The sequence below is a fragment of the Oryctolagus cuniculus genome, chromosome 1, assembly GCF_964237555.1.
Source record: "Oryctolagus cuniculus chromosome 1, mOryCun1.1, whole genome shotgun sequence".
Taxonomy (NCBI): domain Eukaryota; kingdom Metazoa; phylum Chordata; class Mammalia; order Lagomorpha; family Leporidae; genus Oryctolagus; species Oryctolagus cuniculus.
In genome coordinates, this window is record NC_091432.1 from 112,899,727 (window position 1) to 112,922,510 (window position 22,784).

Genomic DNA, 22,784 nt, shown 5'->3' on the forward strand with positions numbered 1-22,784 from the left:
ATTTTAGAATTAAGCTTTTATCCTAATAATTCTCTTGTAGTAAAAATTTGATTGCTTTGGTTTACTTTAGGCATGGAAGTATTTTGAACCGAGAGTCACCAACAGATAAGAAGCAGAAAGTTGAACGCAGTACATCGCATGATTTTGATCCCACAGGTAAACTCTTGTTTGTTCTTTCAGAGAGTATTGAGAATAGCGGGGTTCAGAAACGTATAGCTTCAGCCACCTGAATTGATGAGTAGTAGTTGTTTAGTCAGTTTTAGGAGTCTCCTTCTCCTCCAGTTATGTAATAGAAAGCCTTTGTGTCTGGCAGCAGTGCAAGCATTTTTAATTTTCGACATTACAAATCCCACTACACAAGTGTCATTATAGAGTGTATTTTATTTTAAAATAATGATAACAATAGTTATTATAATTGGAAATTCATTGTAAGTCAGACCAAGGATTTAGGGCTAAATCAGGTTGTGAGAAGTAGTATGTTGTTAAGTCATGTCTTTAAGAACATGTACATACTTATGTGGTGATTTAAAAACTTAGTTGTGATCATGATCAGTTGGAGTGTTAGATAAAATGCAAATGCATAGAAATCTCTTCTAAGTGTTCTGAACTCAGAGCTGTCAACCTTAGTACTGTTGATTTTTCTTAGAGTTTTCATGTTGTTGGACTTCTAATTATATGCTTCATTTTATGCATATAGATTGTATTCCTGTTACAAAATATAGGCCTTTTCTATTTTGTCCCCTCCTATAAACTCAACATTTAGCTTATTAAAATGGCTTAATTTGCTTTTGTCATTTGAAATTAATATGTTCTTGGTGTACATACTATTTTATTTGGTTATGTCTCTGACAAAAGATAAATAACTGCCTCCATCTGAGATACATAAATATAATGCATCTATTATTTTAACTTTAGAAATATAAAATTTTTCATATTTAATAGAGGGTAATATGTTTTATGTATCTACAGTATTTTTTACCTTTCCTGTAAGTTGCCCTGTTTTTTGAAAAAATTAATTACCATCAAAAAAGGGAAAACTCGGAAATGAATAGCTAAGTATTTATCTGCATCTTGGGTAATAGGTAAAATAAAATCCCAGTGATTTTAGAAGGTATTGGTGGGGGAATATATAGTAGATAACTTATGTGTTACCATAAAGGAAGAATTCGCTATTTCTGACACCTAATTTTGAAGTCATGGGGCTTAGAGGCTTTCGTTTGTATGATTACTTATTGTCTTGCTAATAACTAATCATGTAAATCATTGTTCTGCCCCATGTTCATTCAAATATTAAAGTTTTGTTCGGTTTATTCTATATTATTGTTCATTTCCAAAGATGGATTTTGTAAAGGGCTGCCCGGTACTTCATAATGGGATTGTTATAGCTTTTCCTGCTTTTGTCATCTCTACAATGATTAGATAGTATATTTTGTAGACAATTCATGTGTTGTTTGAATGTATTTTTATTGCACTGTCTTTTCTTTGATAAATCTTTAAAATTTGTCGTTGCCTGTGCTGTTCGTGACTGTTCTAAGTGCTATCATCTGTGATGGTCATACTTTGTGTTTGCACGATTTAACTTGATCATGATTCATTCTTTTTTCCCCATAAATTTTTCCCCTTACATTGGTCTCCATATTTTCTATATCTCTCTCCTTTTCTCCCGCTCTTGTGCAGACAGCTCCTCCAAGAAGACAAAGTCTAGTTCAGAGGAGAGTAGATCCGAGATATATGGTAAGCTAATGTAGCTAATTCAGCCTTGCACCTTTGGAGCTTGCTTCATGCTGTTTCTTTTTTTTTTTTTAATAACTGCAGTCTTTCTTGTGTCTGCTCTGCATGGCATGATCTACTGCAGGGAAAGGGAGCCTGGGATTTTAATGTGGCTGTGATGTGGAAGCTTAAGGTTGCTAGAAACTAACATTATAGATTAAGAACAGGCCACATTACCCATCTTCTGTTTTCATCTTGTTTGTGTTAGGAAAGTGATGATCTCTAATTTTGGGTTAGGTTCCTCCAAATAACATGGATGGGCTTTGAATTCTTGGTATCTTCTTCCCATGTCTCTTTTGTAAAGTTTGGATTATTTAGAATTTAAGCAATTAAGACTTTTCCTCTAAGTATAGTTTTGGTGTAATTCAGATGTATTAGCAAGTTTTTGGAATTTTTATTTTTTGTTTGTTTATTTTTAATTGCCTCATCACCTGGGAAAGTCTTTCTTGTGTAATTATATACAATATAAAAATACGTAAGTATTTTATTTTCCTGCTTGAAAAGTTTGTCTCCACCTTTCAGAAGTTTCCATGAGACTTATTTGAATGGGACAATTTCAGAATGGTACCTATTAAAAAGAGTCTTCACAAAGAGCAAATTTAACTCAAATAGCCAACTTTTGAAACAGATTATTGAAATACTGGTATTTTCAAACTGTGTCCTGGCTTCCACAGTTACAGTAAATCATGTTTATAAAGTCTGTACATATTTCTCCTTTCCCTTTGCAGTTTTACCTGGCTTCTTCCCTTCCAGTTAGTTTTTTTTTTTTTTTTTTTTTAAGAAAAGGGAATAAGAGAGGCATTACCTGGAATCAAGAATTAAAATAACCTTTGAACGATTAATGAGTTTATTTTCCTTAGGAAGATTCAAAATTGAGCTTCAAAGGAAAGCCAGGTCTTCTTTAGTAGAGCCAGAAGTCTATCAGGTGGAAGTTTCTCAGATACAGGAGGTTCCTTTCTTCATAGACACGAGAGGAAAAAATACATGGAATTGCACCTCACTACTTTTTAAGACATTTGACAGTTTACATGTACTGGCACTTGAGACCATAATATCAGTTACTTTTTAATATTAGGAATTGTCCGTGTTTTGTTCTAAACAAATTAATGCTTCTGTGTGAGATACATACACGTAGCCTTTTGGCTTGGGTTTTTATGACGAGTGCTTTTTCCTCTGTACTTAAACCTTTCACAGTAGTTCAATAGGAAATGTGTACCATGCCTTGTGTCATGTCATATTCATGCTTTTTCTTCCCTCCAAAGTATTTTAACTCCCTATAAGAAATAGCTTCCTAATTCCTCAAGATTACATCTTTTTGTTCTATACGAAGAGCTTCCTATAGTTTATTCTCTCCTGAGAAACATGAACATTAGCCTTACAGCTCTGTCCTTTTCCAGTAGCCTTTGCAGTGTTGTATTTCATCCCCCTCACCATTTTCCTAGATATGTGGTATGTATGCAGTAGCTTGCTATTTGCTTTGGCTGAAAAATAACAATTTAGGAATCTATGACTAGAAATAGTATACTAATATTTTTCTTACCAGTGATAGAAACACTACTTGTTGAGACATGCCATTGACTTGGTAGTAATAGAAACAGTTTAAGTGGTAATTGGGAGGTAAGGTGTGGCTTCTCTGTGTGTTTGTTTCTTGAGAGCCCTTGAAATACCTTGTTTGGAAAGAAGTCAGCCATGGATTCAGAATGAACTATCAGAAGGATGAGTTTATCAGAACAGAGTTTAGGTGCTAACATCAATCTCTTTGACATTACAAATATTTTATCACCTGTGTGAATAGACTTTAGATTGTGCAGTCGCATGGGCATAAAGACTCAAGGGAGTTAAGGAATGTTTGGAAGCACTGGAATAGACTAGACTAGGACTGAGTAGAGCTGTAGCAACTGGTGACATTTGGCTTCAATGGAGGGTCTTCTTACAAGACCACCTCAAGGTTTTGAGATGAGACATTGTCTTCTCTTGAGGTAAAATTCATTAGCTGGACACTTAACACAAATGCTAGTGACAAATTACTTTAAACATTCAGAGCCATTTTTGGAGCTGCTTGCCCAGATAGATTTACTTTGCTCATTTTAAAGGGAAACCAAGTGTTTGTTTTGTATTGACTGCTTTTGTTAGGTTTCTGCCCAGTGCAGTCAGTCAATATTTGTTCCATTTCCCTTTATTTTTCACTCTGTGCATTTTGGAATCCCTTGAACATGTGTGGATATGTTTTCTGATTGCTAATTTTAATTATACTCGATTTTCTATTTTTCTTACTAGTAACATAACAGAACTTTTGTGGATTACTGTGGCATATGGGAAATTCAGGGAATTCTGAGTTAGTCTACAACTTTTTTACATATTTTTTGTGCTATCATAGTGCTCTTGGGCTGCCTTAACAAAAATAAATAAACTACTGTATGTAGTTTAAATAACAGTAATTGGTTTCCTCACAGTTCTAGGGGTTGGAAGTTTTACATCAGGGTGCCAGCGTTGGTTAGGTTTTGGTGAGAGTTCTCCTCCTGGATTATAGACAATTGCCTTTTTTTGCTGTGTTCAAGAGAGAAAGGGAAAGGGAGAGGGAGAGAGTGTGGGAGAAGAGAGAACAAGTGAGAGAATGTGAGTGCGTAAGTGTGCACGCTTGCTCTCTGGTGTCTCTTCTAGCCCCACTATGAGAGTCTCACCTTCATGACCTCATATAGTCCTGGTTACCTCCAAAAGGCCCATCTCCAAATACCGTCACATTGAGGGTGTTGACATATGAACTTTGGGAGGACACAAACCTTAGTCCATAGCAGAAGGAAGCTGTTAATATAGATTGTGTATGTGTTACCCAAGTTACTTCGTACTAGAGGCAATTTGAATTTGGGAGTCTTTTGGATTTTGGGATATTTGCTTGTACATAATAAGTTATCTGGAAGTAGGATTCAAATTTAGACACATAGTTCATTTATTTCACATAAACCTTGTATACATACAATGAAAATAATTTTATGCTATACTATTAATAATTTTGTGCATTTTGACTGACCTGTCACATGAGATCAGGGATAAAATTTTCTACTTGTGATGTCATGTTGGTGCTAAAAAAGTTTTGGATTTTGGAGCATTTGTGGTTTTTGATTTTTGGATTAGGGATGCTCAACCTATACTTCAAATACCATGGTTTAGAAATTTTGGATGGTATGTGTTTTTTTTATTTGAAAGGCAGAGTTATAGAGAGAGAGTGACAGACAGACAGAGACAGGTCTTCCATCCTCTCATTCATTCCCCAAATGATTGCAACAGCCAAGGCTGTTCCAAGCCAAAACCATGAACCCCAGGAGCTTCTTCTGGGTCTCCTACAAGAGTAGAGGGGTTCAAGTACTTGGGCTGTCTTCTACTGCTTTTCTAGGCACATTTGCAGGGAGCTGCATCAGACTGGCACCCACATGGGATGCCAGTGTTGTAGGCAGCGACTTAACCTATGCCATAGCGCTGATCCCTTTTCAGTGTATTTTTTTTAAATCTCCTATCTTTTTCATATCTTTAAAAACAAAAGTTCTTGGAATGTGTCTTGCTCCTACCAAGTTGTTAGTTTCTTTTCTTCTTCAGCCTTGCAAAGTGTATTCCACATGAATCTTTTATGTTCCTACAGACTGTCTACTTCTTAACCTTGTCATCTGACTTCTGAACTCCTGCTATCTGGAAGATGAACAAAAACATCCTACTTGAGGGGCTGACTTTTGGTGCAGTGATTAAGATGCCTCTTAACCCACATCCCATATTGGGGTACTTGATTGGAGTCCTGGCTCCTCTGCTTCCTGTCTGGCTTTCTACTTACTTGCGTCCTGGGAGGCAGCAGGTGATGACTCAGATACCTGACGCCCTGTCACCCATGTGAGACCAGGATTTGAGTTATGGGCATTTGGGGAGTGAACCAGTAGGATGGAAGATCTCTCTCTCTGTTTTGCCTGTGTCTCTGTATTCTTGCCTGTTATAAATGAATGAATGGAAGATCTCCCTCTCTTTGTTCTTTCTCTGTCCCTGCCTTTCATGTATGAATGAATAAATAAATTAACATACTAAAAACAATCCAAAACACCCTACTTGAAAAGTCATTAACTTTTTCTTAGCGTTTGCTTTCCTTCCGAAACTTTCCACAATGCTGGTGCTCTTTTTTGGTTTCTATACTATTCCATCAACTTCGTTCTTTTCTCTTTGTTTTTTCTCTATTTACTTGATTATTTTTCTCTCTTCTTCACATAGGCATGACTCAGATTTCTATTCTTGATCTTTCTTTGGTCTCCAGTCACATTTTAACTGTTCTCTGGATATTTTCACTATTGGTTTCCTTCAAGTTCATAATGACCAGAAATTAATCATCCTTAGTTCTTTTAATAGCACTATCATTCTTCAGTTGATCCAGTCTTGTCCCCTGATGTTGATTCTGCCATCATGTTTCTCATCTGTCACTCCTTGGTTCTATCTCCACCGCCTTGTTCAGTTTTCCGTCTAATGACGGAAATAGATTGATAGCTTTCTTTTTTTTTTTAATTTTAATTTTAATTTTTGACAGGCAGAGTGGACAGTGAGAGAGAGAGAAAGAGACAGAGAGAAAGGTCTTCCTTTTCCATCAGTGCACCCTCCAATGGCCACTGCCGTTGGCGCACTGCCGCTGGCGCACTGTGGCCGGCGTACCGCGCTGATCCAAAGCCAGGAGCCAGGTGCTTCTCCTGGTCTCCCATGTGGGTACAGGGCCCAAGGAGTTAGGCCATCCTCCACTGCCTTTCCAGGCCACAGCAGAGAGCTGGACAGGAAGAGGAGCGACTGGGACAGAATCCGGCGCCCCGACCGGGACTAGAACCCTGGGTGCCGGTGACACAGGCGGAGGATTAGCCTACTGAGTCGCGGTGCCGGCCTTGATAGCTTTCTTTCACTTCGATTTCATGTTGATTCACTTCCTTTTCTCCATTCTACTATATTTTACTTTGACCTGTCAGATTAGTGTTACTAAAATAAGAATTTGGTTATTCACTTGCTAGGAAAATACAAGTAGTTACTAAAATATGCATGATCTACCATTCATTTAAAGAGACCAGACTTCCTCCAGATTTTCATTTCACAAATATGTCTTGGTGTGTCTTGGATGGTTTGTTTATCTCCTATAATGTAGCCTCCTACTTGTTCTTCAAGACTCATTTCAAATATTGATAGGTAATTACCGTTAGAGGAATAAGTTCAAGAGATCTGTTGTACAATATGCTTAATAACAATATATTGTATTCTTGAAAAAATCCAAAAGATTGGATGTTAGTTTTTCTCATCCAAAAAATAGCTATGTCAAGTAGTGCATTCATTAATTATCTAGATTTAGCCATTCAAAGCATCATTCTATACATAAGTATATACAGTTATCTGTTAGTTAAAACCTGCCTCCTTCACAGAGATTTCCTAGTTTGCCCAACTACTTACATTGTTTCTGAACTTTCACAGCCTGCTTTGAATCTAGATACTAGTATTTATATAGCAGTCAATTTTGCAACTCCTGTAATGCCTTATGCATTGGAGCTGCGTTTTCAGTGTCTTTTGAATGAATGATTGTTGAGATTGAGATGAAACATTTTAGGAGTAAAAAATTGGTTGAATAAGATCTTCTTTGATTCATTCATCTCAATTGAATCTTTCCTCCCTCTGGAAAACTTGGAAGAATATGTAACTTGGAGACTTATTCCTAGGGGCCAACATTGTGGCCTAGTGGATAAGGCAGCACCATATGGGTGCTGGTTCGAGTCCCGGCTCCTCCACTTCTTCTTCTTTTTTTCTTTTTCTTTTCTTTTTCTTTTTTTTTTTGACAAGCAGAGTTAGACAGTGAGAGAGAGACAGAGAGAAGGGTCTTCCTTCTGTTGGTTCACCCCCCAAATGGCCACCACGGCTGGTGCGCTGCACCAATCTGAAGCCAGGAGCCAGGTGCCTCCTCCTGGTCTCCCATGCCGGTATAGGGCCGAAGCACTTGGGCCATCCTCCACTGCACTCCCAGGCCACAGCAGAGAGCTGGACTGGAAGAGGCCAGCTCTTCCACTTCTGATCCAGCTCTCTGCTAATGGCTTGGGAAAGCAGCAGAGGATGGCCTAAGTACTTGGGCCCCTGCCACCCCCCTGGGAGACATGGATGAAGCTCCTGGCTTCTGGCTTTGGCTTGGCCTAGCTCCAGCCATTGTGACCATATGGGAAGGTTTCTCTCTCTCTTCCTCTCTTTCTCTAACTCTTTCAAATAACTAAATAAATCTTAAAAAATAGGGGGGGGGTGGTTGGGGGGAGAGATTTATTCCTGATAGTGGTCTAAAAGAGTAGAATTAGCATACTTGCAGCTTAAGTCTCCTCTTACCAGCAACGTTGTACATTTGGAATCAAGAAGATTCTTAATCAAAGGATTATCTGAGGTCTTACTCATAAAACATGTATGTCTGGCAGCAGTTTAAAATTGGGCTGTTTTTATGAGGTTGCGCATGGTCTTTCTCCACACCCTTCCCTGAAGCTAATTCTTAAGAGATGAAACTTAGAGAAGTTTGGTCATGTAATAAAATAAAAGGTGAAGAAAGACTAATGTGCTTTCTTTACAGTAAATGCCATATGGAAGGTTTAGCAGGTTGCCATATGTGTTGGACTCTGCATTTTCATGTATTTACTGTATGGAACTATAATTGTGGCCTTGTTTCAGGAATATATCATATTGAAGCTTCATAGTGCCTTCTCACTTTTTTCTAGAATTACCTATTCCTCCAACTTCCCTCCAAAGCATTACAAATGACCTATTTTTTTTCACTTTTAGAATACAGTCTTTGGCAATTATCTCTTGCGAAAGAGGCAATCTTTTTATGTTGGTTTCAAATGCTGTGCTGTTATAACAAAAAATGTACTTTGTTTTGAAGAGGAAATGATAGTGTTGAAGTGAGTTTGATAAAACATCTTCCCCTTACTGATGAGATGAGCCATGGTGATCATCAGTTTCCAGGTGAATACAATCCTCAAAAGAAGGGAAATAAATGAAAATCACTTTATAAGAGTGAGTTTGGGGAAAATGGAGAATCAAGATATTTTACTGGAATTTTGCTAAGTTAATTACTAGAATTTTTGCTAAGTACTTCTCTACTTTGCAAAATCTTCAGGGCTATAATTTTCTTTTTATTAAAAAGTGGTTAAGGGGCTGGCGTTATGGTGGAGCATGTAAAGCCCCATTACCTGGGATGCTGGTGTTCTTTATGGGTACCTCTTTGAGACCCAGCTGCTCTACTTCTGATCCAGCTCCCTGCTAATGTGCCTGGGAAAGCAGTGGAAGATGGCCCAAGTGCTTGGGCTTCTGCACCTATGTGGGAGGCTGCCATTGCGGTCACTGGGGGAGTGAACCAGCGAACAAAGATCTCTGTTTCTCTGTTTTTCCTTCTCTCTCTAACTCTGGCTGTCAAATAAATAAATAAATAAATAAACCTTTTAAAAAATAAAATATGATTTACTTACGATTTTCATTATGTAAAATCAAATATATTTGATAAATATTTATGGAACACCTATTATATGCCAGGCACCTTTCTAAGGAATATAGAGATGCAAAGATAATATTAAATAAGGGATTTAGCAACAAAACAAAACTGTGGACTGAGTGTTATAAAAACCAGAAAAAGTAAAAGTGATGAAAGGGGGGTTTTGTTTTTAATTAATGAAATTTGAAAGTGACTTATTTCCAGAGAGGAGTCCACTTTTGTCTCTTCCTTCTTTTGTAACACATATGGCCTTTTACCTGTACTGTACGCTGATTCTTCGTTAGTCATTGCTTCTCTGTTTCAGTGTTGTCCTTTCCTGCCGAGACTACTACTGTATAATTTTATATGAATTGCAGCATCTATGGACTGCAACATAAACTTAGGAGCAAGATGCTCTGTGCAGTTGAGCTAAAACAAACCAATAATATGTGGCTTTTCTGTCAAAAAGGACATTCCAGATATCTGGTAATCCAGTATCGGGGACTTAAGTGTTACAGAGGGTGGAATTTATCCCTCTGTTAGTAGGTTAAAGCAATAAGCAGACTGTTTCTCTCAAGAGGAAGGTAAAACATTTTATTTGATCTTGAAGGAGAGGGACTGTAATAGATTTCAGCATTTCAGAGGCTGAATTTCTGATTTTGGATGATGGGATGCTTTTGTTTTTAGTTAATTTTGGCCACAAATCTAAATTTATGCAGATGTCACAGGTTGGCAAGACAGAATAATATTGTTAATTTCAGTTCCATAGAATCTGAGTTGGCTGTATATGTACGATATGTTTTCTTTTGTTTTATATTGGTCTAGTAATTCTTATGTGTTAAAGTATATCAGTCTCAGATTAGCACATAGAATAATAAAAGGGGCCGGCGCCGCGGCTCACTAGGCTAATCCTCCACCTTGTGGTGCTGGCACACCGGGTTCTAGTCCCGGTCGGGGGGCCGGATTCTGTCCCGGTTGCCCCTCTTCCAGGCCGGCTCTCTGCTGTGGCCCGGGAGTGCAGTGGAGGATGGCCCAAGTGCTTGGGCCCTGCACCCCATGGGAGACCAGGATAAGTACCTGGCTCCTGCCATCAGATCAGCGCGGTGCGCCGGCTGCAGCATGCTGGCCGCGGCTGCCATTGGAGGGTGAACCAACGGCAAAAGGAAGACCTTTCTCTCTGTCTCTCTCTCTCACTGTCCACTCTGCCTGTCCCAAAAAAAAAAAAAAAAAAAAAAAAAGTAATAAAAGGGATACATATGGTGGAGTTGAGAAGAGAAAAAGCAGTAGGGGATTTGTATAGCTCTTTTTCCTTTCATCTATCCTTTGTTCCTCATCTTTTCCTTTTGATGTAGAATTAGGAGACGTTATCCTGTTGAGATGGCTATGAACTGGAGAAAACAATTTGCAGTATTCTGAGGGAATTCTAAAATACTTACATAATTCCAATACATTTGCTTAGTTGTTAGCAGTCTGGTAGAACTCCAGACATATTTGTAAAATTAACTGTGTATGTCAACTCATTGTCTCTGATCCCCTCCCTTTTTGAGCTTCCATCCATCTCCAGATTCTGCTGCTTTAGTGGATTTCATTAATTCATTAATGATTTAAAAAATTTATTTCTATGCCCAAATACATGATAATTCTAAGATCCTAAGATAATACTGTAATATGATACAGCCCCAGAACCCTTGGAGCATATAATCTAATGAAGAATAAAAACAAATACAGATCAATGTGAGTGATAATGATATGATGGGAGCAGACAGTATAGTAGGAATTTATAAGGGGGGTACCTAGCCCCAGTCTATATTTAGGGAATGCTTACATGAGGATGTGATTGGTTTATTGAAACTTTCTTGCTGATTCTCATCTTTTCTTTAAAGTTTAATTTAAGGTATACAAATTTCATATATTTCATAGATACAGATTTTTTTTTAAAGATTTATTTATTTTTATTTGGAAGAGTTACAGAGAGAGCTAGAGCCACAAAGAGAGAGGTCTTCTATTTGCTGGTTCACTCCCCAGATGACCACAATGGCCAGAGCTGAGCTGATCCGAAGCCAGGAGCCAGGAGCTTCTTCAACGTCTCCCACGTGGGTGCAGGGACCCAAGCACTTGGGCCATCTTCTGCTTTCCCAGGCCATAGCAGAGAGCTAGATTGGAAGAGGAGCATCCAGAACTAGAACTGGTACCCATATGCTGCAGACCAGGGCTTTAATCCGCTGCACCACAGCACTGGCCCCAGGATACAGATTTAAGAACATAGTGATACTTCCCACCCTACCTTCCCTCCTGCCCACACTCCCACCTCTCCTCCTCCCTTCCTCTCCTATTATGTCTCTCAATTTTTTTTTAAAGATTTATTTATTTATTTATTTGAAAGAGTTACACAGAAAGAGAAGAAGAGGCAGAGAGAGAGAGAGAGGTCTTCCATCCGCTGGTTCACTCCTCAATTGGCTGCAATGACTGGAGCTGCACTCATCTGAAGCCAGGAGCCAGGAGTTTCTTCCGGGTCTCCCACATGGGTGCGGGGGGCCCACGGAATTGGGCCATCTTCTACTGCTTTCCCAGGCCATAGCAGAGAGCTGGCTCAGAAGTGGAGCAGCTGGGACTTGAATTGGCACCTATATAGGATGCCAGTATTGCAGGAGGCGGCTTTACCCACTAGGCCACAGAGCTGGCCCCATTAATTTTTACAATGATCTACTTTCAGTTTACTTTATACTCAAAAGATTAACTCTACACTAAGTAAAGAGTTCAACAAATAAAGGAAAAAGATACAAAACACTTTTCCTCAATAGTAGAGACAAGGGCTGCAACTCTCATCTTCTAAAGCCACTTACAAGAAATCTTGCTCTTTAGAATTTGCCTTCTCTCTTCCTCATCTAGAACTAATTTCCTTAGAGACATAAATGTACTTGATTGTCTAAGATAATTTAGATTAATGATAGGAGTTTATTAACATAAGAAGAGTTGCTGTTGATTTTTAGTGGTGGCATGGTTAGATGAATGACAAATTTTTGAGCAGGAAAATCCAAGGACATCCTTCTTCTGATCATGATTTATGAACTTTTAATATCTGTCAGGAATTAATAAATACTTTGTATACATTATATTCCAATGGGACTTGCCAACCTAGCAAATGCCTTCACTCCAGCTACCCTTTCATCTGGCCTCTTACAGGCACTCTTTAACACCAGTATTAGAATCCTTTAGTTCACTGATTTTCAGCTCTTATGAAAGGGGAGTGGGAGAAGTGGGAAGCATGAATATAATGTGAAAAAATATATTTAGTGTTGTAATTGCCTTGAGTTTTATTTATTTTAAAGTGAATTTATTTATTTGAAAGGCAGTGACATAAAGAGATATAGACAGAGATCTCCTGTCTTCTGGGTCACTCTCCAAATACCTGAAGCCAGGAGCAGGGAATTCAGTCTGCATCTCCCTGTTGGTTAGTAGCAGGACCCAAGGTACTTGAGCCGTTACCTGCTGCCCTCAGGGTACATATCAGCAGGAAACTAGACTTGGAAATGGAAGTGGGATGCAAACCCAGACACTCTGATATGAGGCGAGTATCCCAAATGGCATCTTAACTACTAGGCCAAGCTCCCATCCCAATTTTTTATGTTAAAGTACAATGTAGAGTTTATTTTGAAATTTCAAATACTATAAAGAAGTACATGTAAAATATTTATGTTTTTGAAAATAAGCATGGATTTAAAAAGATCTAAAAAGCTGCTCTTATTTTTTGAGGTTCTCTGTTCTATTTATCTTATGAAGTACTAGAAATTTATGAGGAATACTTGAAAATATGTTATGTTTATTTCATTTATTTGAGAAGCCGAGAGATAGAGACACACAGATGGACACAGAGACCTCCCATCTGCTAGTTCACTCCCCAAAAGCCTACAGTAGCTAGGACTGATTGGTCAGAAATGGGTTTAACTCTGTCTCCTGTGTGAACAGCAGGGACCCAAGTACTTGAGTACTGCCACATCCCAGGATGTGTATTAGCAGGAAGCTGGAATTGGGAGTGGAGCTGTTACTCAAACCCAGGCACTCCAGTGTGGGATGCAGCATCCCAACTGCATTCTCAATTGCTATGCCAGATGCCTGCCTTGAGGAATACTTCTTGCTTTATTTTATGTGTTCATATTCATCCTGTTTATAGTTTCCTAATTTTTAAAAAAGATTTTATTTATTTGAGAGGTAGAGTTATAGACAGAGAGAGGGAGAGACAGAGAGATTTGATCTTTCATCTGCTGATTCACTCCCCAAATGGCTGCAACGGCTGGGTCTAGGCCTGATCAAAGCCCAGGAGCTAGGAGCTTCCGCCAGGTCTCACATGTGGGTGCATGGGCCCAAGCATTTTGGGCCATCTTCCACTGTTTTCCCAGGCCATAAGCAGAGAGCTGGATTGGAACAGAAGCAGCTGGAACATGAACCATCACGTTTATGGGATGCTGTTGCTGCAGGTGGAGGCTACGCTACAGCATTGGCTCCTAATTTCCTAATTTCTTGAAGGAGGCAACGTTGAATAGAAGAAAAATGTTGCATTCTGATGGGCTATCTTCCTTCTGCTCCTATTACAAGTATGAATTAGTGAATACAAGTACTGTTTAGTTGGTGCCAGAATTAAGGCATAACACATTTTTTAATGTGGAAAATCAACTAAAATATAGAGGTAAAATTTATATAAAAAAGATAAACTCATTTGAAATTTACAGTTTGCTATGTTCTGGGAAGCAATGTCCTCATATAACCATGACTGTAACACGGATATAGGACATTCCCAACACCCTTTCTTCATTTCTGTCTGCGGTTATTCTCATCCCTCTTCTCCACTCTGCTGCTACACAGTTGCTGTTCTGCTTTTTGTTGCTGTGGTTTAGTTTCCACTGCTCATACTGAAATCATATGTATGTGCTCTCCTTTGTGTCTGGCTTCTTTTGCCTAGGGTGATGTTTTTGTGATTCATCTGTGCTTGTTGTTTTTTTTTTTCTTCCTAAGTAGTATTTTATTGAATGAATATGCCACACTTTATTTATCCATTCACATGTTGAGTTGTTTCTAGTTCTTGGCTTTTATGAACAACACTGCTGTGAATTTGTGTGTAACACAAGTTTTTATGTGAACATGAGTTTTCATTGCTCTTGGGAGTGAAATTGTTGTCATATGTAAGTGTATGTTTACCTTTATAAGAAATTTCCATACTGTTTTACAGAGTATAAATACATTATTATTGTGAGAGTTCCAATTGCTCCACAAGCTTGCCAGCACTTGATATTACCAGTCTTTATTTTTTGCCATTCTGGTTGGTGTATAGGTGTATTTCATTGTGGTTTTAATTTGCATTTTCCTGATGACTGCAGAGGTTAAGCACTTCTATATGTACTTATTTGCCAGTGATGTGTATTATTTGTGATGTTTATTTAAATTCTTTGTCCCTTTAAAATTCTGTCTTCCATTATTCAGTTTTTAGAATATATACATGTATATTTAAATCTGGAGTGGGCATTTGGACTGGTGGTTAAGATACCCACAATCCATATTAGAGTACCTGGATTCAAGTCCATCTCCAGCTCTTCATTCTAGCTTCCTTTGATGTGGACCCTGGGTAACAGCACATGATGAATCAAATGATTGGGTTCCTACCACCTACATGGGAGACCTGGATTAAGTTTTTGGTGCTTGCCTTTGGCTTGGCCCAGCCCCAGCTGTTGTTGGCATCTGAGGAATGAACCAGTTGATAGAAATTTCTTGTGTCTCTGTTTGCCTTTGTCTTGCAATCTCTCTCTTTCCTTTTTTTTTTTTAAGGTAAATCAATTTTTAAAAAATATTTTTATTTATATATGTGAGAGGGAGAGTTATAGACAGAGGGAGAGGGAGAGAAAGATCTTCCATCCTCCAGTTCAATTCTCCAGTGGCGGCAACGGCTGGAACTGGCCTGTCTGAAGTCAGGAGCAGGAACTTCTTCCTGGTCTCCCATGTGGATGCAGGGACCCAAGGACTTGGGCCATCTTCTACTGCCTTTCCAGGCCATCAGCAAAGAGCTGAATCGGAAAAGAAACAGCCAGGACACTAACCGGTGCCCATATGAATTGCTGGCACCACAGGTGGAGACAGCCTACTATGCCATAGTGCTGACCCTTATCTTTCAAATAATAATAAAAATAATAACCTGGATACAAACCCTTTATTAGGTAATTGTACTTTGAATGTTTTCTCTTGGTATGTGACTGGCTTTTTCATTTTCTTGTCAGTAACTTTAGAAGAGCATATGTTACACATTTTGAGTCCACTTTGCCAGTTTTTCTCTTTTTATAGTTAACAAATTTGCATCCCAAGTGATCTGTGCCTACCTAAGGTCTCAAAGGTTTTCTCTTAGGCTTTCTTCTGAAAATTTTTAGCTTTTAGGTTTAGGCCTCATATTCTGTTTTGGGTTAATTTTTGTATAGGATACAAGTTCAAGGTTCATGTTTGCTTCATGGGGATCCAGTTACTCCAGTCTTTGTTTTTAGTAGGCTTACATGTTCACGTTGTGTTATTATTGGCAAAGTAGATTAATGTACATTAACATATCTTTTAACTTGTACCTCAAACTTGCTTAAGATTGTGGCTTATTGCATAAAAGCCTTTCTTTAAAAATTATATTTTCTAATAATTATGCTATTTTACATGTTTTATATAGTGGTTTTTGGTGAAATGCTTTGTTTCTGTTAGCTGAAAGTATGTGTTAAGTCTCTAACAAAGAGTTCAAGATCTTCAGACCAGATCTTTGATAAAACAGAATAAAACAGGATTCTATTCTGGGATATTTCTATTCCTATGGTTGGAGTCCTTTTTCTTTCATCTTGCCTTGACAGTTTTTATTTGCTATTTTACTAGAAGGAAAACTATTCTATGAGCATCAGGTAAGTACATAAAAGAGATGAAATAGTTGAGCTCACAGTTTCGTTTTCTACTTTTTTCTCCTCTTTAAGGTTTTCCTTCCCTTTGCTTTCTTTGCTTTCTTTTTTTCTCTTGGAAGAATAGCTGCAGGTACCCTGCCAGTACCTCCTTTCTTTTGACAATCTGTTTTCCTGATAATAAGATTGAATTTGTCCAGAATTTTCTTTGGGGTGCTCCTAGCCTGTACTACCGTTTTTCATTACTATAATAAAATAGTTGAAGCAGGCTACTTTAAAAAGAAAAGAGATTTATCTTGACTTATGGTCCTGGAGGTACAAGATTTAGGCTCCTCATCTAGTGACGGCCTTCCTGTTGGCACAGTCCCAAGGAAGTCCATGACATCATATGGCAAGGGACAGAAAATGCTCATCTCTCTCCCTCTTTTTATAAAGCCAGTAGGATTCAATGGGGATTCTGCCATAATGACTTTATTTAATCCTAATCTCTTCCTAAGTGTCCCACCTCCAACCAAACTTCCACCTTCTTTGTAGCTCACAATGGAGATTACATTTCAACACATGAAGCCTTGGGGACTACTTATACCATATCCAAACCATACTGTTGCCTTATGCCTCTAAACATTAGACTTTCTCGAATTAAAACACAGGGTGGTAGGAAAGGATCTTACATTACCAAGAAATAGTGCAGATGTGAATAGGTTTTCCTTCTAACTGTCTCACCTCTAGTACCTCATCTTTTCCAGTTTTCTATAGCTCTTTTTAATCTTGTAGCAATTCCACTCTCCCTCTCCAATGAGAAACCAGTCTATGTGACTCTAGGATTCTTGTGTTTTGTTTTGTTTTGGATGTGAGTGCTTTTATTTTATATATTGGTTTAAATATGCTGCTTTGTGTTCTCTAGGTAGGATACAGTTCATTATTAATATATAATTATTGTCTTTTCCTTTTTGTTTTCTCTCCCTTCTGTCTTTACCCTGTGGTTCTTACACAGGTCTTGTTCAGCGTTGTGTGATCATCCAGAAAGATGACAATGGATTTGGGTTGACGGTCAGTGGAGACAATCCCGTCTTCGTACAGTCTGTAAAAGAAGGCAAGGCATTTTTTTCAAACAGTTTTGTCTCTTGGGAGCAAACAGAATAAGAATAGAAGAGCTAAAACAGTATCTGTTGCCCCAAACAGAATAATTTCATGACTACCGGTCATATGTAGTATTATGCTAGGATTTGTTTGTAGTGTCACAATGTAGGAATGAATTTACTCCTGTTGGTTTTCTTTGTACTTTATAGAAGAAACTAATTCTTCCATAGTTTGAAGAATTGTATGACTCTTTGGATATGATACTTTATTGTAGAAGTTTCTGGAATTTCATTTCTTCGCATTACCAGTAATATTTTGGTAGAGACAGATATAAGAAGTGACTATAGGTACAAAAATGTTCAATCTTTTCCCAAAATGTTAATATCTTTTGCTATTACCGTATTTTGAATACTTTATATTGGTGCTATAATTTGAGGTAAGTATTTTTAATCCTTATTTTATAGGTCATATTGAGGCTTACAGTAAAAAAAAAAAAAGCTAAAATCAATGTGACATCATTCAACTAATGAGTGGCAGAGACAGGATTTGGACCTGTGAATCTGATTTTACAGCCTGTGTTTTTATCCACTCAGTAACACTCCTTGTCTTTCAAGAAGATTATCAGTAAATGCAAATGAATCACATTTTAAGTGGTTAATTTTTCCTACAGATGGAGCAGCCATGCGGGCTGGTGTACAGACAGGTGATCGAATCATCAAGGTAAGAAAAGGCTATATTATATTAGTGGAACTTATGGTAGGATTAGAAACCAACATATATTAGCAATAGTGGGATTTTCTTTTTCCTACTCAGATTTTTATTAAAAAAAAAAAAAAACAGTACATTACATTTGGTGAATCTGTTGACTCTAAAAAGTTATTCACTTTGGGGACTGGCTTTGGGGCACAGCAGAGTTAAGCTGATATGCCTTGAAGCAGCCACCTGTATGGAAGACCCAGATATAGTTCTTCTGCCTGGCCCAGCCCCAGCCATTGTGGCCATTTAGAGAATGAACCATCAGATGAAAGATACCTCTCCCTTACTCCCTCACTCCTTCCCTGTAACTCTGCCTTTCAAATAAATAAAATAAATATTTTTTACAAAGTACTTACTTGTTTTTAAATTAATATTCTTTTTGTTGAAGGGCATACTAAAAAGCTTGAATAGATGGAGTCATATATATTCTTGGGTAGGAGAATGACTCACTATTTTAAAGATTATTTTCTCTAAGTTAATATTTGCTAGAAATTCTCATCAAAATACTAAATAGAACTATAGTTGTGTATTGTTATTTGTCAAACTGACTACTCTTCCCAATAAATTTCATAAAGGTGTTGTGGGGAGCAACTAGGAGCAACTCGGACTAGACTAAGTTACTGGAATTAAGACTTATTCTATGCATCTGCTCTCCCACAATATGGCGCTGGGAGAGGAGGAAACAGCTTCTACACAGCTGCCTCCAGTTCAACCAGTAAACAGCAGGACCTGCTCCTGATTGGAGGAGAGCAGCGTACTCGGCGTGTGGGTAGCAGAGTTGGGATTGGTGGAAGAGGACTATAAAGGAGGAGAGAGACAACATGCACCAGGAACACCTGAGGAACACCTGTGCAGCCCCCGAGAGAGCCGGCCAGCGGTGTGCCACTCCCCCGCGGAAGTGGGGAAGGTGGCAGGGGGAACCGCCCTTCCACGGAGGTGGAAGGGTCGGTAGCCAACCCGGGAAGAACCAGCAGCAAACCCGGGGAGGGCCGAGCAGACAAAAGAACAGCGCAGGGTCCTGTGTCGTTCCTCCACGAAGAGGGGGAGCGACAGGTGTAAGAGTAGCTAAAGCAAAAAGTGGGGGCCGGCGCTGTGGCACAGCAGGTTAACGCCCTGGCCTGAAGCACCAGCATCCCATATGGGCGCTGGTTTGAGACCCAGCTGCTCCACTTCCTATCCAGTTCTCTGCTATGGCCTGGGAAAGCAGTAGAAGATGGCCCAAGTCCTTGGGCCCCTGCACCCACGTGGGAGACTCAGAAGAAGCTCCTGGCTCCTGGCTTCAGATAGGCGCAGCTCCAGCTGTTGCAGCCATTTGGGGAGTAAACCATTGGATGAAAGACCTCTCTCTCTTTACCTCTGCTTTGTTTCTCTGCCTCTTCTCTCTCTGTGTAGCTCTGAATTTAAAATAAATAAATAAACCTTAAAAAAAAAAAAAAGCAAAAAGTGTGTCATGTATGTGGATAGGTATGAGAAGAGATGGTGTGGATTAATTTAGATTATCTGGCTCTAATTTAGATATACTCATATACCTGCCAGTGGAACAAAATGGAATTTAGAAAGACCGTAAATTCTGATCAGTGGAGAAAGAATGAGTCAGTAGTTGTTCTTGAAGCAGATGATTAATTTGATTATTTAAATTATTATACAGGAAAAGACATCATGAATGTATTTTATAAACAGTTTGGAAAAAATATTTGAAGTGTATCACAGAGCATTATATTCTTAATTGTGAAGAGCACGTTTAAATTACTAAGGAAAGAATACTCTAATAGAAATATGGGCAAATAATTTTATTAGATAAACATGTTAATGGGAATATGTCCAACTGAATTGATAACAGAGAAGTAGAAATTAAAATGATAGTTATAAAGAAAAATATATTTGATTGTCAGAAAATTTAAAGATTGGTAATATACACATGACATAGTTTGGGTATGGTAAAATGACTTGTCTCATAAGTTTCCATCTGGGTGGGAATTTCGCTTTCATAGCATATGAATATATGCCAAAGCCCCTAAGAAAGTATATAACCCAGGGCCGGTGCTGTGGCGTAGTAGGTAAAGCCACCAACTGCAGTGCCGGCACCCAATATGGGCGCTGGTTCGAGTGCTGGCCACTCCACTTCCGATCCAGCTCTCTGCTATGCCCTGGGAAAGCAGTAGAAGATGGCCCCAAGTACTTGGGTCCCTGCATCTGCGTGGGAGACCTGGAAGAAGCTCCTGGCTCCTGGCTTTGGATCAGCTCAGCTCTGGCCATTGCAGCCAATTGGGGAGTCAACCAATGGGTGGAAGATGTCTCTGTCTCTGCCTGTCTCTCTCTGTCTTTCTCTCTCTCTCTCTGCCTCTCCTCTCTGTGTGTAACTCTGACTTTCAAATAAATAAATAAATCTTATTTTTAAAAGTATATAATCCTTGACCAGCAATCCATTTTTAGGAACTTTTCTAAGGAAGTGAGTAAACAGATGTGAAGTGATATATGTACAGGAAAATTGGTTTTAGCTTTATCACCCTGAATACTTTTAAAGAATCTGAATGTGCATGAAATGAGGACTATAGAAATAAATTCTACCTGTAGCTTTTATAAAGAATAGATTAGGTCTTCATGTACCCACATTGAAAGATTAACAATACAGTGGAAACAAGTATTTTTTGGTAGGCAGAAAGGCAGTGTATGTTGTGTATCTATCTGTTATGTATTTCCTGGAAAAGTCTCTCAAAAACAAATGTCATAATTGACAGTTTTATCTCCAGGGGGCATAATGAGTATACTTTTACTTCTGTTTTATATGTTGATATGTGTGAACTTCAGTATTTTTTTGCTTCCGAGGGAATAACAAAGTTATTGTTAAATCCACATTTGATAGTTTTCCCTTAATTTGTTCAGTTTACTGGAGACTTTCAGTGACATTTTCTACATTTAGCCTGTCTAAAAATTAATGCTCTTTGTAATGTTTCAGTCATACTTGGAAAACCAAAAGTAAATTGAGTATTTTTGTGGAAATACTGATTTTTTTTTATCTTTTTTGACTTATTATAATTTTGACAAATCGAGGACTTGCTAATAAAAGCAGAGATCTTTGCTGTTTGCAAGAATCCTTTACTCTTGTAAGGGTTTGTGAATCTGTTCATGGCATATTTCTGTCATGGTGGTAGGTTGTGATTTCCTTTATATCAAGGTCTTGTTTTGTGTTTAAATTTGTTTTTGTGGCAGAATCTACCTTATAGAATAGTCATAAAAGTGATTGTTGATTTAAATATGTCCATGTTTTATTGTAACCCTGCTCATTATATTGTAATTGGTTATGTTGCATATGAGAATTCCTGAAGTCAGTGTATCCGTTGTCTCGGTAGAATGTGTCTGACGTTAACTGTTCTAATTTTCTTGTAGGTGAATGGAACTCTGGTGACTCATTCGAACCATTTGGAAGTGGTGAAGCTAATCAAATGTAGGTGAAAGCTTTTCTTAATTTTAGTTGTTTTCTGAAACCCATAAAGCAAAGATCAGCACACAGTTTTTGTAATGGGCCAAATAGTAGATATTTTATGCTTTGTTGGCCATGTTGGGCTGTTATTGTAGCATGAAAGCACAGACAATATGTAAATGAGTGGGTATGGCAGTTTTTCACTAAAACTTTATTTACTAAACTAGGCTGTGGACCAAATTTAGCCCTTAGCTGGACACTGCTGACTTATACATTGAAAGACAGTCTTGAGATGAAAACTCCTAACTACTAGTAACTATCTTCTGTCAGCTCCACATATGAATTTGATTGTAATGCCCGGTCATTCTTGGTAATACTGAATACATAGACATTAAAGAGATGCCTGAGTCACCTGAGACAGGGGAAGAGGTGGAGGAATCAGACACAATGGCCTCATGAACCGAAATGGAACTTTAGAAATCACCTGGCAGGATCGCTTTCCCTCAGATATGTAATATGATTATATAAATCTGGGATAGTCTTCTCCTTTGGAAGACTTCAGGGTTAAGAATTTATGCTGGCGCCGCAGCTCACTAGGCTAATCCTCCACCTGTGGCGCCGGCACCCTGGGTTCTAGTTCCGGATGGGGCGCCGATTCTGTGCCGGTTGCTCTTCTTCCAGTCCAGCTCTCTGCTGTGGCCCGGGAGTGCAGTGGAGGATGGCCCAAGTGCTTGGTCCCTGCACCAGCATGGGAGACCAGGAGGAGGCACCTGGCTCCTGGCTTTGGATCGGCGCAGTGCACCGGCCGTAGCAGCCATTTGAGGGGGTGAACCAGTGGAAGGAAGACCTTTCTCTCTGCCTCTCTCTCTCACTGTGTAACTCTGCCTGTCGAAAAGAAAAGAAATTATGATCTGACTGGTGTTGTAGTGTGGTGGATTAAGCTGCTGCCTGCAATGCCAGCATCCCACATGAGTCACTGGGTGCTCCACTTCTGATCCAGCTCCCTACTAATGAGCCTGAGAAAGCAGCAAAAGATGACCTAAATATTTGGGCCCCTGCATCCATGTGGAAGAACAAGGTGAAGCTGCTTGCTCTTGGCTTGGGTCTGACACAGCCCTGGCTGTTTTGGACATTTGTGGAGTGAATCTCTTTCTCTTTGCTTTTCCTTCTCTCTCTGTAACTAAATAAATCTTTAAAAAAAACTTAAGATCAGGGTCAGCATTGTGGCATAGCAGGTACAGTCACCGACAGCAGCACCAGCATACCATATAGGTGCCAGTTTGTGTCCCGGGTGCTCTACTTCCAATCCAGCTCCCTGCTAATAGCCTGGGAAAAGCAGAAGAAGGTGGCCCCA

At 38.9% G+C, this 22,784-nt stretch overlaps 1 protein-coding gene across 11 annotated transcripts in view; it reads left to right on the forward strand.

The window, feature by feature from the left end:
• ARHGEF12 (Rho guanine nucleotide exchange factor 12) overlaps window positions 1-22,784 on the forward strand; it is a 162,624-nt gene that overhangs the window by 77,194 nt on the left and 62,646 nt on the right. For 7 of the 11 annotated variants that reach the window (XM_017343044.3, XM_008260587.4, XM_008260592.4 and 4 more), the window contains 5 exons: window positions 71-156; window positions 1,678-1,734; window positions 17,168-17,266; window positions 17,924-17,973; window positions 21,397-21,454. In XM_017343044.3, coding sequence (XP_017198533.1) covers window positions 71-156; window positions 1,678-1,734; window positions 17,168-17,266; window positions 17,924-17,973; window positions 21,397-21,454 — 350 coding nt within the window. The remainder of the gene's footprint in view (window positions 1-70; window positions 157-1,677; window positions 1,735-17,167; window positions 17,267-17,923; window positions 17,974-21,396; window positions 21,455-22,784) is intronic. The other 4 variants (XM_017343054.3, XM_008260602.4, XM_070047280.1 and 1 more) reach the window with 1 other exon arrangement.